This window comes from Aotus nancymaae, unplaced genomic scaffold, assembly GCF_030222135.1.
Source record: "Aotus nancymaae isolate 86718 unplaced genomic scaffold, 86718_ANA_hifiasm-v0.15.2.pri h1tg000040l, whole genome shotgun sequence".
Classification (NCBI taxonomy): Eukaryota; Metazoa; Chordata; class Mammalia; order Primates; family Aotidae; genus Aotus; species Aotus nancymaae.
The window spans coordinates 49256256-49274052 of NW_026988454.1; the positions used below are offsets into that span (position 1 = coordinate 49256256).

A 17797-nucleotide genomic window follows, 5' to 3' on the forward strand; every position below is an offset into this window, starting at 1 on the left:
CTCTTACCTGATCAAATTCTATACAAATTGCTAAAGTCTTATTCATTGAGGAGAGACTGGTGGTGGACTGAACAACTGAAATTTTTGCTGGTGTCTACTGAGGTTATGAAATCTCAGAAACTAAAACAGCTAAAGTTAATGTTGTCCTAATCCCATTTCCCACCCCATTCCCAAAGGATCAATGTTTTTTACACAGAAAAAGAATTTGTTCTTTGCAACTTTTCTTTTTTTCTTGAAGGGTCAGTCTAGAACTCCTGATTTTGAACAATTCAATGTATTATCATCAACCTTTCTAAATGGAGACCAACACATTGAGGTCACTCAGGGACATGAAAGCCTGAGTACAAGGACACTGAATGATAAAGGGTATCCAGTAAATTCATCTTAACATTCACACTTGGTTTCCATACAATGGAGTCAATTAAAATATCCTATAAAATAATTCAGATGGCAACCTTTAGCCATCTGTTGATTGCAAACTTTTTGGAAATTTGTATTTTTAAAAAATTCCAGTCTACTGAGTGGACTTGGAAATAATTTCATCCACTTGCTTCTCATAAGACTTTACTAAGAAGTGTCTACAAATTAATGTCATAAAAATGAATCAAAGACGAAAATATCTGGCTTAAAATAAATACTAAAAATGCAATAAATCAAATTATGCAAACCAAAGGAATGTAAACACAAAAATAAAACCACAGTCTTTAAAGGTCTTCGGATCTGAATGGACAAAATATTCAGAGAAAGGTATTTAATTGGTTTAAAAGGTAGCAGAGAGAAGATATTGGCAAAGTTGTTTTGTTGATAGAGCTTTAACATTAATATTTTCCCCTATGGAAAATAAAACACGTTTCCTAGGGGGCTGAACTGAGATAACCATCACATCTGAGTATCAGAGAAGATAATTTTTCTTCTCCATCTCCAAGGGTAGGTCCACTCACCCTGTGTAGAAGGCAGGCAAAAAGGCGGTGTGGGTGCAGACAGACAGTGTTGGATGCTTTTGCCTGCCAGATTTAGGCCTTGTACAGGCACTCTGGGATCAGTCCTCCTACTGTAGTCTGTCCTTTTACTTTCCAGAGACCCCAGTGGTGTTTTGCTTTGCTTGCTTGTACAACATACATTGACTTGAATTGCCCAGTGTCTCCTAAACGTATTTTCCCCCTATAAACCCTGTCACTCCATTGAGGATCTTTTTGAATGCTATTGAAGTCAGCCAAACTAAAAGAATACGTCACATACTGACACATAGAATCTATTCTAAATAATAGAGGTCTGTGGTGTTTCTTAATTTCCTGTGTTTGAAAAAACGGCTATTTTAAGGGCAACAGATTAGACTTGTGACATATCACTCAAAGTCTTATCAGGATCCTGCAATATTCTCTGTATCCATAAGAATGTCATGTCAATATACTTTGCTACTGAATGAATGCCAAATATGACCAAAACGCCAGACTTTTTCCAATGGTGACATCGTTACCACCGCAAATCGGCCAGATCAATTAAGCCATTTTCAAAGACTGCTCCACATCGGCACCTTGACTTTGTTAGGAGGTGGCACAACCAATGATTTTCCACAACAAAGGTAACTTTAATGCTGGTGTATTTCAAAAAGGGTGTCACACAATTAAAAGGCCAGAGGACCATGGCTTTTTTCAGTGCCTTGATTAATTTCCATATTATCACTAAGGAAATTTAGAAAAAAAATAAAAAGGGCAGAGGACCATGGCTTTTTCCTATGCCTTGATTAATTTCCATATTATCACTAAGGAAATCTAGAAAAAAAATCAAAGATAGTTTTTGAAGAGAGAATACAGGGAGGGGCAGAAAGATTTGAAAATTATATATTGCCCAAACACAAATAATATTATCTTTGGGGGCTCCCAAAAGTCACATAAATAGAACAGTCCTTATTCCTGTTATTATAGGGACTTGATTAGCAGAATCATGTGGCACAACAGAAAGGCAATGGCCTGGAGTAATCAGAGGTTGAAATATAAAAAGGCTAAAATGTTTGTTTTATATCTATTCCTAGAATAGAGAATTATATGGTCAGTTGCCCCTCCCCACAAGGGTCATAGCACAAAATACTTATCGAGCAGGCAATCCAACAGGTAACAGAGGAAACCATTAACCACCAGGTCCCTAGGATAAGGAAACTTCTCAGGGGTGGAGCTCCTGTGGCATGCATCACTCATATAGTCTGTGCAAAAAAATAAAGTATGACTCTTAAAAAGTGAATTGCCATAGAAAAGTGGGATTTATGTTGATTACATGTGGATCTGGCAATAGTTTCCATCAGGAGTACAAAACATCCTCCTGAAAGTTGGTGTAATAACAGTAACAATAATAATACAAATAATAATAACAATAATACTTGCTTTTGATTCAAAAATTTTCACAGTAATGAATGCAGGGGAGTTGTGATCAGGATACCATTAGCTAGGCATCTTTCCAAATCAGGTGGATTGGAGCCTGTGTCTCCAGTGATGTTGAGCTTGTTCCTTTCACAAACTTTCGGAGGATTTGCTACCTTGCAGTCCACCTGTGTAAACTGCACCTAGTAAATACCTTTCTCTATGTACAATACAGAGATGATGGGCAAAAACATGGCCAATGAGTTGGCCTCGGTGGGCAGGGCGGGACTCATTCTAGGCTACACGAACATGAGGCTCCTCTTCAGTCTCCTGGCCCAGGCTGGTGTAGGTGACTGAGGGTTCCACCTGAGCTGTGGTCGGTAAGTCCACAACAGGTCCTGAAGGATTGCGGAACTGCTTATACACCCGGGGGTCCTGGGCTATGTAGGTAGAGGTGGAGGAATAGAGCACCAGCCCGATGAGGATGGTGAAGAAAGACAGGAGATAAAGTCCTGAAAACTAAAAAAACACAACAGTAAAGTCATTTGGCAGCCAGGGCAGAACCACTGATACATTAGTGAGGCACAGAGAGACGTGAGCAGAGCTGCTTCCCCACGAACAGGCAGTGTGATGAGCCGGCCAATACCCTTGATGGAGAATGAATTTTCTCATCCTAAACTGGCTCAGTCTTATTAATTTCCCTTATTTTTCCTAGACCTGTGGGTAACACGGAGGAACACTTAGCTAATCATCTCTAAAGTGCCAATCTGAGGATCTGGTATAGTGGGAGAACTAGTTAAGCACAAATTAAAATGCATCAAGTTAAAAGCAAAAAAATCTCCAGTTATCACTCAATAAAAAGTTGGTTGGTTGTGGCTTCATTAAACCTAGTGGAAATATAGATATCCAAACAACAAACTCCTCACTGACAGCTGCATCAGGGCACTCTCGTTTCACCTTAATCCACTTCAGATACTATTTGTCTTCCTAGTAGGAATTGTTACTGGCTTTGGTAAGTATCTTTGCAAGATTAGATTATCCTTGTACAGAAAGAAATAGTATAACATTCCATTCCTGCCCCACTAATCTATAAACAAAACCAAACAGGGCTGTATATACAACATGCTGCTTCCTAATCTACTTGCTTGGCAATTCATAGAGTTTGGGGGTGGGGGGAGGGAGATAAAATACTAGTTTATACAAGTCCCAAGAATTTACATACGTTTTTGGAAAACTATGACTTCTGGACCTTCTTGAGTAGTTACATTGGAAGTAGTTACTTCAGTAGTTACTGGGGAAAGAGTTCCATAACAATACGAATATTGCCATCTCTAGTGTTTCATTCATTCATTCATTCATTCATTCATTCACTCCTTCATTAAATGAATAGTTTCTTATATGCCTTCTCTATATCAGATATTGAACTATGTACTGGGGAAAAGAGAAATGAAAAATATGTTGATCCCTACCATTGAGGACTTAATTGTCTCAGTGGCTGAACAGGTACAGAGAGACAAAAACAACACAATGCACTTACAGCCAGATCTCATTTGAGTCAACAGCTAATATCCCAGTCTTGACCACATCCTGCGTTCATGGGGAGAAAAGGATCAATTTTATTGTCCTTTTTAATGCTAATACTGAAAGAACTAAAAACTGCTAAAAAGACAAAAATTAATTGGAAGTTGGAAGAAAGGAAAACAGGAAAATGACCCGGAGATTCTATGAAGTAAGTTACAAGGCTATCATAAATATAAGTTCAATAATATAGGAAGGGGAGTTTTGAAAATGGCTCATAAAAAAAGGTATCCCTGAGGCTAAACGTCCCTGCTACAGTGTTTTTTTCTTTCTTTCTTTTTGCAGCAGCAAGGGAGCTAAGACTAAAGATGCTTTTCTGATTTTCTTTCTAGGGCACTCCATACCCTGTCCCTCAATTCCTTTATTTTCCACATTGAAACTATACGATAACCCCATTTCAGATGGATTTATGTACTCGACTCAGCTTGTAACAGCTTCACTTAATTAACTTGACATAATTAATTCACTTTTCCCAATGAAAATAAATGTGCCTTATTCCTGGATTCATAAATTTGTAAAATAAAATGGCAGAAAAAGAAGACCACTAACAGTACAATTGTGTATGATCTCAGAAAGCCTCTTTACACCCAAAATTGCTTCCTAAATCCCATATTCAGGAGCTTAACCCTTTACCTGAAACTTCAGTGAATGAAATAGGTCTGTTCCTAACATTACCATCATTTCGAATATTTTTGAAATAATTACTTTCACTTTTAAAACTCTGCCCATACATCTCTAGTTTCAAGCAAAGGGTCTTAGGTGTGAACCTGCCTCTGCTGCAGCATATGGAGGTAGAGAGATGATGAATGAGCACTTTATAGTTATCACTGCATTCTAACCACCAAGCTGGCTTCAAATCTCAGCTCTACCACTTTCCAGCTGCAATTCTGGACACATTTCTTAACCTTTCCAGGTCCAGGCTTCCTTATCAGTAAAGCACACCTGGTATAGGGTGGTTATAAAGATTAAATAATACAAGGCATGTAGAACACTTACCATAGTTCCTATCTTGCTGTAAACATTCAATTCACATTAGCTTCATTCTTGTTTTTGTTATTACTATAGTACTTATTTAATCATTGTAATACTGATATATAATGATCTGATATAATCATTGATTAAATTGTCTTTTTTTTTCTTGAGGCAGGGTTTCATCGCTGTCATCCAGGATGGATGCAGTGGCACAATCACGGCTTACTGCAGCATCAACCTTCCAGATTCATGTGATCCTCCCACCTCAGCTTCCCAAGTAGCTGAGACTACAGGCACCTGCCACCATGCCTGACTAATTTTTGTATTTTTTGTAGAGACAGGGTTTTGCCATGTTGCTCAGTCTGGTCTTGCATTCTTGGGCTCAAGCTATTCACCTGCCTCAGCCTCCCAAAGTGTTAGGATTACAGGCATGAGCCACCGTGCCTGGCCTAAATTGTCTTTTTTCAATAGTCTCTTGATTGTGAGGTTATGTCTTGTTTGACCAATGTCAATGCCTAGTAGATGTCAGTGTAGACATCTACTAAGTATTATTATTTGCCATTATTTGTTTTTTTATCTTAAATGAATAATGAAGAAGTTTATAGGGAAGTTTCAGACTAAAGAAAGAAACATAATAAAAAATCAGCCTGTACCAGTGGAGTATTTCAACTTTTTTATCTTTAAAAAAGATAATACAATGCCTTTCTAGTACATAAAATGCTAAACAAAAATCCGTTAAGAAAGAAGTCATAGTATGAATCTACAATGATTGATTCCAAAAATCACCTTCAAACCTGGGGTCAGTCAGAGGAGTGTGATAGGATGATGAATTGGAAGAGACAATGAAGAAAGCTAGTCTGGATAGAAGACTCAGGGCTGTTGATTGGTGGACTGGCATAGGAAATGTCATAAACTTGGGGTGGGCAGGATTTGGCAACTGAAATAATGCAGTGGTAGAGACGGGAAAGGATCGTATGCAGAGTATCCAGGTGGAAGGATTGCATTCCTCTCCATTTATGATTTTAGATCTCATATTCTGACTTGATCAATATGACAAAGAATATACTATTAAATTTTGTAAAGCTAATGCCCTCACCATTGTAAGAAATGATACTTTAATGTACTGCTTAAAGGATCATCCCTTTTTTGGACATGGAACCATTAGGTTGAGTGAGAAATTCATTACAGAATTGTTTTCTTGGGACACAGCTTTAGCATAATAACATGTGGTTTATTTTTAGTGCACTTCTACTTAATTCATATGGAATTCAGTCAAAAAATAGCTCCAAAGATAGATAGCATGGGATTTTACATGATGGAAGCATCTTGGAAGTTACCCAAGAGGCTTTATTAATAAATGGTAGAGAAAGTTTTTATTTTATATACAAGCCCAAAAAGACAGCAGACAAGCAAGCATTATGATTAATCAGGATAAATGTTGATTATTATAAATGCTGACAGAAAGGTTGATTTTTTAAAAATAAAAGTAAAAAAAACTTTTATTTTTCCCTCTTTTTAGGTTAATTGAGAAAAAGAAAATAGAATCAGGGGTACCTAACAGAATGATCCCCAGTTCTGGATGCTGCATTTACCTTGTAGAGCATTCATTTCAAAAACCAATCAATCAGACAAAAATATGTACAATCTAAGCTGCTTAACTTACCATCTGCAAAGAAGTACTTGTATCTAGCTCCCCAAGCAAAGAGACCAGGAACTTCTCTGGAACGATGAGGACTGAAAGCTGTCTATGAGTTATAGGTAAGGGAAGTTCAGGCAGAGGCTCACTGTCTCCATTGGAGAGCAGGAGCTACTTACTGTCCAAAGTGTACTTTGAAATCTTCCCCTTTGCAAACTGTAGCCATCAGAGTATGCTGCCTGTCCTGTGCTGCAGACACACTTTTTCCTGCATTGTATCTAACTGGAAACTTTAAGAATCTGAGAAAGGATACATCCTGTATTAACACAACCACACTGCAGACACAGTTTACTTTGCTGCTGTCTTTTTCCATCTTCATGAGTCTCTTTGAGAATAAGGGTCAGAAGGAACTCACTGTACACACTGGAAATCCCTGAGTGCTGCTTAAAACAATCTGACTGAGACACAACCTATTATACAGGATGGGGTGGCTTGGAGGATGGATAGTAAGCCTGTACAAAGCTCTTTAACTTCCAACCAGAGTTAAACCTAGCTCTTAGAAAGAAAGCTGGCCTGTCAGTTGATTGCTGTTTGGTTAATGTGACATTCAGCACATCACGGACCAAATTTTCATTTTATTTTTGGCATTGAACATCTAAATTGAATTTTAATAAACCGATGACTTCAATGGACCTAAATCTATACAAGTAGAAAACCATGTGGTTTGAAAGTCATTCCAAAGTACATTTATAAATACATCAACTAGACTATGTGAAGAAGAGGGCAATGCTTCAAGGGCAACTTTCTTTTTCTAGCTTGACTGAAAAGATGGCAGAGGTCAGCAGAGGAGAGAGGTGCAAAGAGGACTCTGGGTTTCAGTTTGACTTTTACTGAATGCATGTATCAACTACTTCTATATGGTGGGCCTGGTTTTCTCCTTTTTCCCTGGGAAGTGTACCTTAAAGGGTCCCTTTAAGCATACGTCTCTGTGTAATACAGCTTTTGTAAGGCTCCTAGCCTGATGTGGTGATGCATGCCTATAGTCCTAGCTACTCAGGAGGCTGAGGCAGGAGTCTGAGGCTGCAGTGAGCTATGGTCCTGCCACTACACTACACCTGGGTGACAAGCTGTCTCTTAAAAAAAAAATACACACACTCTCTCTTATCACATCTACGGGCCCCTTCTGCTGACCTGATACGATCTGCCTTCTGAAATTATAATGAATGCTTGTTTTCCTTGAGCACAGGTGAGTAGCCTGAGAGAACACTGACCCCGATGGCTTCTCATTTACCACACATGAGCGAAGACTAATTTTTTTCAAGCCCTCAGATGTTCCCAAGGCAATCTGTGGTGAGTGGGGGAAGCAAACAACAAATATCTCACACCACAGCTCAAAGATGCTATTATTGTTAAACTTCAAAAGACATGTTACCTTTGGGGACTCTATTGGATATGAGTCTGTCATTGAAACAGGCATACTACTTGGAAACATGATAATGGCAAGAGTTGAAACTGGTTCATGAACTGCATAAGGAGGCTGCACAGAAATGAATTCAAGAATACTCAGCACATAGGCATAAGCAAGGACTTCATGACTAAAACACCAAAAGCATTGGCAACAAAAGCTAAAATAAACAAATGGGATCTAATTAAACTCCACAGCTTTTGCACAGCAAAAGAAACAACCATTGCAGTGAACCGACAACCAATGGAATGGGAAAAAATGTTTTGGGTATCTGACAAAGGACTTATATCCAAAATCTACAAAGAACTAAAACAGATTTACAAGGAAAAACCAAACAAACCCATTCAAACATGGGTGAAGGGCATGAACAAACACTTTTCAAAAGAAGACATATATGAGGTCAACAAACATAAGAAAAAAATGCTCATCATCACTGGCCATTAGAGAAATGCAAATCAAAACTACATTGAGATACCATCTCACACCAGTTAGAATGGTGATCATTAAAAAATCTGTGGACAACAGATGCTGGAGAAGATGTGGAGAAATAGGAACACTTTTACACTGTTGGTGGGAGTGTACATTAGTTCAACCATTGTGGAAGACAGTGTGGCGATTCCTCAAGGACCTAGAAATAGAAATTCCATTTGACCCAGCAATCCTATTACTGGGTATAAATCCACAGGATTATAAATCATTCTTATAAATCTTATCCTTATAAAGGACACATGCACACCTATGTTCATTGCAGCACTGTTTACAATAGCAAAGACTTGGAATCAACCCAAATGCCCATCGATGATAGACTGGACAGGGAAAATGTGGCACATATACACCATGGAATACTATGCAGCTATAAAAAACGATGAGTTCGTGTCCTTTGTAGAGACATGGATGAAACTGGAAACCATCATTCTCAGCAAACTGACACAAGGACAGAAAATCAAACACTGCATGTTCTCACTCATAGGCGGGTGTTGAACAACAAGAACACATGGACACAGGGAGGGGAGCATCCCACACTGGGATCTGTTGGTGGGGGGACTAGGGGAGGGACAGCAGGGGGTATGGAGTTGAGGAGGGATAACATGGGGAGAAATGCCAGATATAGGTGATGGGGATAGGGGTAGCAAACCAAATTGCCATGTAAGTACCTATGCAACAATCCTGCATGTTCTGCACATGTACCCCAGAACCTAAAATGCAATTAAAAAAAAAAAAAAAAAAAAAAAATATATATATATATATATATATATATATATATATATATATATAAAGACACAGATGTAATTAAACTTTCTCATATTTTTAACTCTTTGGCAGAAAACATCCATAAGGGTAGAGTCTTGGAATCTGCAAATTTAACAGTTGCTTCAAAATCAATGCCACCATGGGTAAGTAGAAAAACACCTGGCAGTGATTGGTCATTCTCAATGTTAGCACAGCCCAGTAAATGTGGGTTTAAGAGCTGCTGGGGAGAATTTCCACATAGAGAGATTGGTCTGGTAATTTCAACAGGCACATTATTCCTGGGAAAAAAATGAGACTTTTAATTAAGTTTGTGAAAACCGTCCTGCTTGTTCTTTGCCATGTAAGACAAAGTGTCCTTTACTTCCCTACTTTCATAAGTGAAATAAAATGCACATATGAAAATAAATCAACTTGCACACTAACTCAAACTTCTAGATCAAGAAGGAATAAATAAGCACAATTCTGTTTAAAATGGAAGCAGATTGCCAGTTTGGAGGTCCTGGGTACCAGAGTAGTTTAAAGATCCATTAGTGACTAAATTAAAGTAACATGCCAATTAAGAGTGAATCATTCATTCAATGTAATGCTGCTATAGTGAAGAATAAGTGAAAGGGGAGTCCCACCTTATATGTGAATTAAAGGGTGGACCTTTTGGCAACTATCTTAGAAGGAATGAAGCCAACCCTCTGCATGTGCTTATGGGGAGGGAGAGGACAATCAGCATTTACAATACAGCTCACCTCTTGGCAGTCCTGTGCTTCTCAGAGGGCTGAGGACCATACCTGGAGCTTGGGTACAACTGCTTAGTGCAGGATGAGAGGATGCTGGTCAGTGCTGAGCATGTTATAAGCTGTGGCCTGTAACATTAAGACCCTGCGGCAAAAGCTCTGCCAGGTCCTGATCTATTGCCACTGGGCCTGAGCCAACTGCTATGCAGGCCAAGACAGCTAGACGGACCTGGCTCCATGGAAAAACCAACACAAACAAGCTGATGCCTGACCTCCTAATTTTGGCTTTGCACTAAACTAACAAGATCATTTTTATTATTATGAGGTGTATTAAAAATGCAAGTTTGGCTTGTGGGTTTACTGAACTGGAAATAAATTGCCTAAAGAGACCAGAGCTTTTTACTTCCAAACTCCTCAATTATTTCTCTGTCTCCTCATGTCCCTTATTTCTCCTGTTCTTTTTTTCCTTGTTTCCTTTTTTGTTAGGGAAGAAAAGGACTAAATTTTTCTGGTAAAATATTGCAATATTTCTTTATTCTAGGCCATTCAATGCAAAATATGAAATGTGGGAAAGCTACACAATCTCCTGAAAAATACCAAAATCTCTTGTCTTTAGAGACTAAGAATACTGACCCCCACAAACCTCTACCTCCCATTCTTTCTCTAATTTGAGAATTTGAATCCCAATTCATGTTAATTTAGTCAAGACAAAAATAAACAAATCAGTGCCTTAGTCGGAATGCCAAATGGATTCTCTATTCATATCAGAAAACCGAGTCATTGCTAAGATTTAAATACTTGGGAAATAATTTATTCTCCAAGCATTGTGTTGTTAAAGCAAAGAGAAGTAGCAACCAGGGCCCTTGCCTCTCTGTGCCTACACCATCACCCAGGGCAAGGCTGTGCTCTGAGCTGCAATCCCAGTTTGGCTTATGAGGCCTTCTGTTTAGTTTGCAAAACCAATTCATTTGGCAGTATAATTTGTGCAGCCAATCACATCTAAGGCCAATAAGGGTTCTTTTATAGGCAAATATCTTCCCCTGTGGGTAATTTCACCCATGAGCACAGCAATCGGGAGCTAAAAATGGATTTCTGCCATTATCTTTTATATGACAAACAGACATTTTCACTTGGTCTGATGAACTGACAGAAATCCTTGTTCACACAGATTTCTATTTTCTGCATTCCAGCAAAAAAGGGAGGCCATCATAGTCAAGCCAGAACTGGAACAGAGGGGCTTACTCTGTGGGAGTGTTTAATTATAGGCTCAGTTACAACAGAGGCCGTTCAATGGCTCATTTATGTCACCTTCCCGGGTATCATTCTTATCAGTAGTCAAAAAGATATTACATTTGTGTGGGAGTCACACTGAGCAGTGGCCTTCACTCCGTTTAGACTCTTGCATCCCAAGGTATCTATTTTCCTTCTGCTAAACACAGAGGTACATGCTGGGCTGGAGCAATTTCATAAGAGACTGAATTTTAAAGCCAGGGAAAAATACTGAGTTGGTAGAAGTGGTAGTATAGCAGCTCGACAGATCCCAGAGACTCCTGCCCCATTACAGTAGAATCAAGGGGTGGAAATGGAAGAGTGTCATCATTTGGTATTAGTCCTGTTAGCCACTAGCAAAATTTTTGCTTCCTGTCACTGCAACCTTAGCTCTATTGATCTTAAAATTTTAGTATCAGAGAGAAGAATGCTTCTGCCAGAAGACAGAACAAAGATCCACGCACTGAAAGTTAAGGCTGTCACCTGGCCACTTAGGGCTCCTCAGACTTCTGAAACAATAGGCAAAGAAGGAAGTTTCAGTGCTGGCTGGATGACTGATGTCAGTTACCAAGGGGAAACGGGACTACTACTTTACCAGGGAGGTAAGGAAGAGGCTGTTTGGCATACAGGAGGAGATCCTTCAGAGCGTCTCTTAGGATTATCATGCCCTGTGATAAAAGTCAATGGAAATGACAACCCAATCCAGCCAGTACTACTAGTGTCTCTGACCCTTCAGGAATAAAATTTTGGGGTCACTTCACAAGGTAGAAAACCATGACCAGTTGAAGGCAAAGGGAACACAGAAACCACAATTGAAGAACATACCAGCTACGACAATGTGACCAGTTACAGAAACGAGGACTGTAATTGTAATGAATATTTCTTCCTTGTTATGAACACATTTGCGTGTGTGTATATAGAACGTTATGAACACGCTTACGTGTGTGTATAGAGCGTTATGAACACGTTTGCGTGTGTGTATATAGAGCGTTATGAACACGTTTACGTGTGTGTATTTACAGCGTTATGAACACGTTTGCGTGTGTATATATAGAGCGTTATGAACACATTTGCATGTGTATATAGAGGGTTATGAACAAGTTTGCGTGTGTGTATTTAGAGCATTATGAACACGTTTGCGTGTGTGTATATAGAGCGTTATGAACACATTTGCGTGTGTATATAGAGCGTTATGAACACGTTTGCGTGTGTGTATTTAGAGCGTTATGAACACGTTTGCGTGTGTGTTTATAGAGCGTTATGAACACATTTGCCTGTGTGTATATAGAGCATTATGAACACGTTTGCGTGTGTGTATTTAGAGCGTTATGAACACGTTTGCGTGTGTGTATATAGAGCATTATGAACACGTTTACGTGTGTGTATAGAGCGTTATGAACACGTTTGCGTCTGTGTATTTAGAGCGTTATGAACACGTTTGCGTGTGTGTATATAGAGCGTTATGAACACGTTTGCGTGTGTGTATATAGAGCGTTATGAACACGTTTGCGTGTGTTATATAGAGCGTTATGAACACATTTGCGTGTGTGTATATAGAGCGTTATGAACACGTTTGCATGTATTTAGAGCGTTATGAACACGTTTACGTGTGTGTATATAGAGCGTTATGAACACGTTTGCATGTATTTAGAGCGTTATGAACACGTTTGCGCATGTGTATATAGAGCATTATGAACACGTTTACGTGTGTATATAGAGCGTTATGAACACGTTTGCGTGTGTGTATTTAGAGCGTTATGAACACGTTTGCGTGTGTGTTTATAGAGCGTTATGAACACGTTTGCGTGTGTGTATATAGAGCGTTATGAACACGTTTGCATGTGTGTATTTAGAGCGTTATGAACACGTTTGCGTGTATTTAGAGCGTTATGAACACGTTTACGTGTGTGTATATAGAGCGTTTTGAACACGTTTGCGTGTGTGTATAGTGTTATGAACACGTTTGCGTGTGTGTATATAGAGCGTTATGAACACGTCTGTGTGTGTATATAGAGCGTTTTGAACACATTTACGTGTGTGTATAGAGTGTTATGAACACGTTTGCATGTGTGTATTTAGAGCGTTATGAACACGTTTGCATGTGTGTATATAGAGCGTTATGAACACGTTTGCGTGTGTGTATATAGAGTGTTATGAACACGTTTGCGTGCGTGTATTTAGAGCGTTATGAACACGTTTGCGTGTATTTAGAGCGTTATGAACACATTTACGTGTGTGTATATAGAGCGTTTTGAACACGTTTGCGGGTTTGTATATAGAGTGTTATGAACACGTTTGCATGTGTGTATTTAGAACGTTATGAACACGTCTGCGTGTATTTAGGGCGTTATGAACACGTCTGCGTGTGTGTATATAGAGCGTTATCAACACGTTTGCGTGTATTTAGAGCGTTATGAACACGTTTACGTGTGTGTATATAGAGCGTTTTGAACACGTTTGCGTGTGTGTATATAGAGCGTTATGAACACGTTTGCGTGTGTGTATAGAGTGTTATGAACACGTTTGCGCGTGTATATAGAGCGTTATGAACACATTTACGTGTGTGTATAGTGTTATGAACACGTTTGCGTGTGTATATAGAGCGTTTTGAACACGTTTGCGTGTGTATATAGAGCGTTATGAACACGTCTGCGTGTGTGTATTTAGAGCGTTATGAACACGTTTGCGTGTGTGTATTTAGAGCGTTATGAACACGTTTGCGTGTGTGTATAGTGTTATGAACACGTTTGCGTGTGTGTATATAGAGCGTTATGAACACGTCTGCGTGTGTGTATTTAGAGCGTTATGAACACGTTTGCGTGTGTGTATATAGAGCGTTATGAACACGTTTGCGTGTGTGTATAGTGTTATGAACACATTTACGTGTGTGTATAGTTATGAACACGTTTGCGTGTGTGTATTTAGAGCGTTATGAACACGTTTGCGTGTGTGTATATAGAGCTTTATGAACACGTTTACGTGTGTGTATAGAGTTATGAACACGTTTGCGTGTGTGTATAGAGAGCGTTATGAACACGTTTGCGTGTATTTAGAGCGTTATGAACACGTTTACGTGTGTGTATATAGAGCGTTATGAACACATTTGCGTATGTATATAGAGCGTCAGAACACGTTTGCGTTTGTGTATATAGAGCGTCATGAACACATTTGCGTGTGTATTTAGAGCGTTACGAACACGTTTGCGTGTGTGTATATAGAGCGTTACGAACACGTTTACGTGTGTGTATATAGAGCGTTATGAACACGTTTGCGTGTGTATATTTAGAGCGTTATGAACACATTTGCGTGTGTGTATTTAGAGCGTTATGAACACGTTTGCGTGTGTGTATTTAGAGCAAATAGATTTTTCTTCCTATGCTTGTCTCCTTATTTTATAACAGAAGATGTATTGGCTTTATATCATATTAAAGGATACAAAGGAAAAGAGTAAACGTCATCATCTAAGGACTTTACATCTCCTAAGGCAAGAGTTAGTGTGTTTTCAATTGTATGCAGGATAGTCATATCATGTTAGGCAAATATAGCACCTTCTTATTCTCTTTATTTAGAGATTAGTATGTAAAGACATGTGTAATTGATGCCAGGTTGAAGAGGGATGAACTTGTGATGGTTAATTGGATGAGTCAACTTGGCTAGGACACAGATATTTGACCAAACACCAGCCTAGATGTTTCTGTGAAGGTATTTTTTAAATGAGATTAACATTTAAGTCAGTAGACTTTGAGTAAAGCAGATTACCCTCCATTATGTGGGTGGGGTAAGGCTCACCCAATCAGTTGAAAGTCTTTAAGAAAAGATTGAGGACCCCTGAGGAAGAGGAAATTGTGTGTCCTGATTGCCTTCAGACTTGAGCAACAGTATCAGCTCTTTCCTGGATCTCCAGCCTGTGGTCTTCCTTGCAGATTTTGGATTTGTCAGCACCCAGTGGCATGAACCAATTCCCCTAGATCAATCTCTCTTTCTCTCTGAACAAACACACACACACACACACACACACACACTCCTGTTGATTCTGTTTCTCTGTTGACTAATATAGTTGGTAACATGACAATCTGTGACACTAAAGATTTTTGGCTCTGATGTAAACTTCTGTAACAATTTCTCACTGTGGTTAAGTTTTAGAAGTCGAATATTTAATGATATTTTTTTCAGGGAATATCAAGTGGTGTTTCATGATATGAGCTCTAGAATCAAAATCATGGATTTACATTCCTGTTTGCCTCTTCCTTGCTGTGTCTTGGACAAGTTCCTAGTATCTCCAAGCCTCAGGCCACTCATCAGTTAACTAAGGACAATAATAGCACCTACTATACGGAATCATTGTGAGTGTTAAATGAGATGAGATATAAAACTCTTGGTAAGTGCTTGCCACATAATACTAAAAGTTAAACAAATGTCAGCGACTGTTATCTTTACATCACAAAGAGTAAATTCTAAAGCCAAGATTGGTATAAAAATCTTCCTCAGATGCCTTTCTGAAAAGTTCACCACAAATCAATTTGAATTGCAAATGCATTTATGGAATTGGCTATTTAAAAAAAGAACAGAACAATCAACCCATCTGGAATGAAAGGCATTTTCGTCAGTGCAAATAATCAACCTCTGCTTTATAGACTCCATGTTTGGACCTGTTTATTTCAATATCTCTTTTCTTTCTTTCTTTCTTCTTTTTTCTTTTCTTTCTTTCTTTTTTTTTTTTTAAGAGATGAAGTCTTACTATGTTGCCCCAACTGCAATGCAGTGGCTATTCACAAGTGAGATCATCACACACTATAGCCTCAAACTCCTGGTCTCAAGCAATCCTGCCTCAGCCTCCCAAGTGAGATATTTTTATAATGCATAATTACATAAGTCACAGGAATTCTCATAATTTTCTATTCTGTTTATGTTTATCAATTTTAAGCAACTATTCTGCATTGCCACAAATCATGTTTGAGCACCTATGAGCATATATGAGTAACTGTAGCAATTCACTTTGCTTCCTTGGTGTGGTAGGTTGAAAACTAGTCCACCAAAAGACATCCATATCTTAGTCCCTGGAGCCTATAAACATTACACTATTTGGAAAAAGAGTATTTGCAGATGTGATTAAATTGAGTATCTTGAGATGAGGGATTATCCTTTGTGCTATGGACTAAATTGTGTCTCTCCAAAATTCAGATGTTGAAGCCTAACCCCAAATATGGTCGTACTTTAAGACAGGACCTTTAAGGAAGTAATTAAGGTTAAACAAAATTATAAAAGTGGGACCATGGTCTGATAGGATTGGTATCATTTTAAGTAGAGACACCAGAGAGTTTGCTCTCTCTCACTGTGAGAAAACAATATTCAGGAAAGCACAATGAATAACAATTCTAAATTAGGTATGATCTTCTTAGCAAACAAAGCTGCAGTCTACTGCTTCCAAAATATTTTTGTATATATCATTTCATTTTATTTTTAAAACATCAATTCCTCAGAGAAGAATAGAGTACCATGCTAAACCTCTAGATGTTAAGGAAGCCAGTGTTGTGAGGAGGTTTAGTAGGTACTAGGAGGTTTAGCAATTACTCAGATCTTATAGTGACAGCTGACACAATGCCCCAAAATCTTGACCCTTGGCCCAATTCTCTTCCCTCTCTCCTAATTACTTCATTAGCTGCATTACAAAGTAGTAATTCTTTTTGTTTCTTCCATTCCCTATACTCAAGCTTCTAAGGGCAATCTCTTTCTCTTGCATAGGGGAAGGACTCAACTTTAATTTAACATCTCTCGGAACATCCTTAATGGATTATTGATAAACTTGGAAGCTGTTCTTTTTCAATTTATAGCAATGAACAATCATCAGGAAATACTATCACAGCTCGGGGAAGGAGGAAACCCCTTGACAAAATGAAAAATGAGCTCCCCTGCATCAGTATTGGAATTCTATAATTCTTTCCCTTTCATGTACCTGGTGGTGGCAGGAAAGACAAAAAAATGAAATAAGTGGATGAGTAAGTTATTTGTAAAGAATATTATGATATGGCAGCTGTCAAGAAAAAAATCATATTATGGGTTTAATTTTTTTTCTAAATAAGCTGTTTGGTTCCTGATAAATAGTTGGAGCTACCTTCTCTCAAATAGCCTTCATATTCACTTTTAAATTACAGAGTATCATGGAGAAGTAAGGGCACTGGGCTCAGAAAGTTGAGTTATTCCATAATAAAACTTTACAATGTCATTACTATTGAATTTTCACAGTAGTGTATAGTTCTTGAAGTCCGTGGAGTAGGAGAAAAAGATGTAAATGAGACATTCAACAACATTGCTAGTTTACTTTTCTTTTTAAAATTAAACTTTATACTTATTAGTATTATAAAAATTAAATTGTCTAATGTCTTAAGACTTGAAAACAAAGTGAACTTTGAGTTATGCTATTATTACATAAAAATATTTTGTCCTTAAAATCTAGAGGAAACCTCTAAGTTTGACATTCATGAACCAATATATTCATAACCATCTATATGTGTCTATATAATTTTTAGGAAGATGGGCACAGTGA

General features: G+C 38.3%; 1 protein-coding gene across 1 annotated transcript in view; it reads right to left on the reverse strand.

Moving 5' to 3' along the window:
* Positions 1-2253: 2253 nt before the first annotated feature.
* The window catches only part of SLC35F1 (solute carrier family 35 member F1), a 417064-nt gene continuing 401520 nt past the window's right edge, over positions 2254-17797 (reverse strand). The window contains exon 8 of the mRNA XM_064360759.1: positions 2254-2873. Within this exon, the coding sequence (XP_064216829.1) occupies positions 2649-2873 (225 nt within the window). The 3' untranslated portion in view covers positions 2254-2648. The remainder of the gene's footprint in view (positions 2874-17797) is intronic.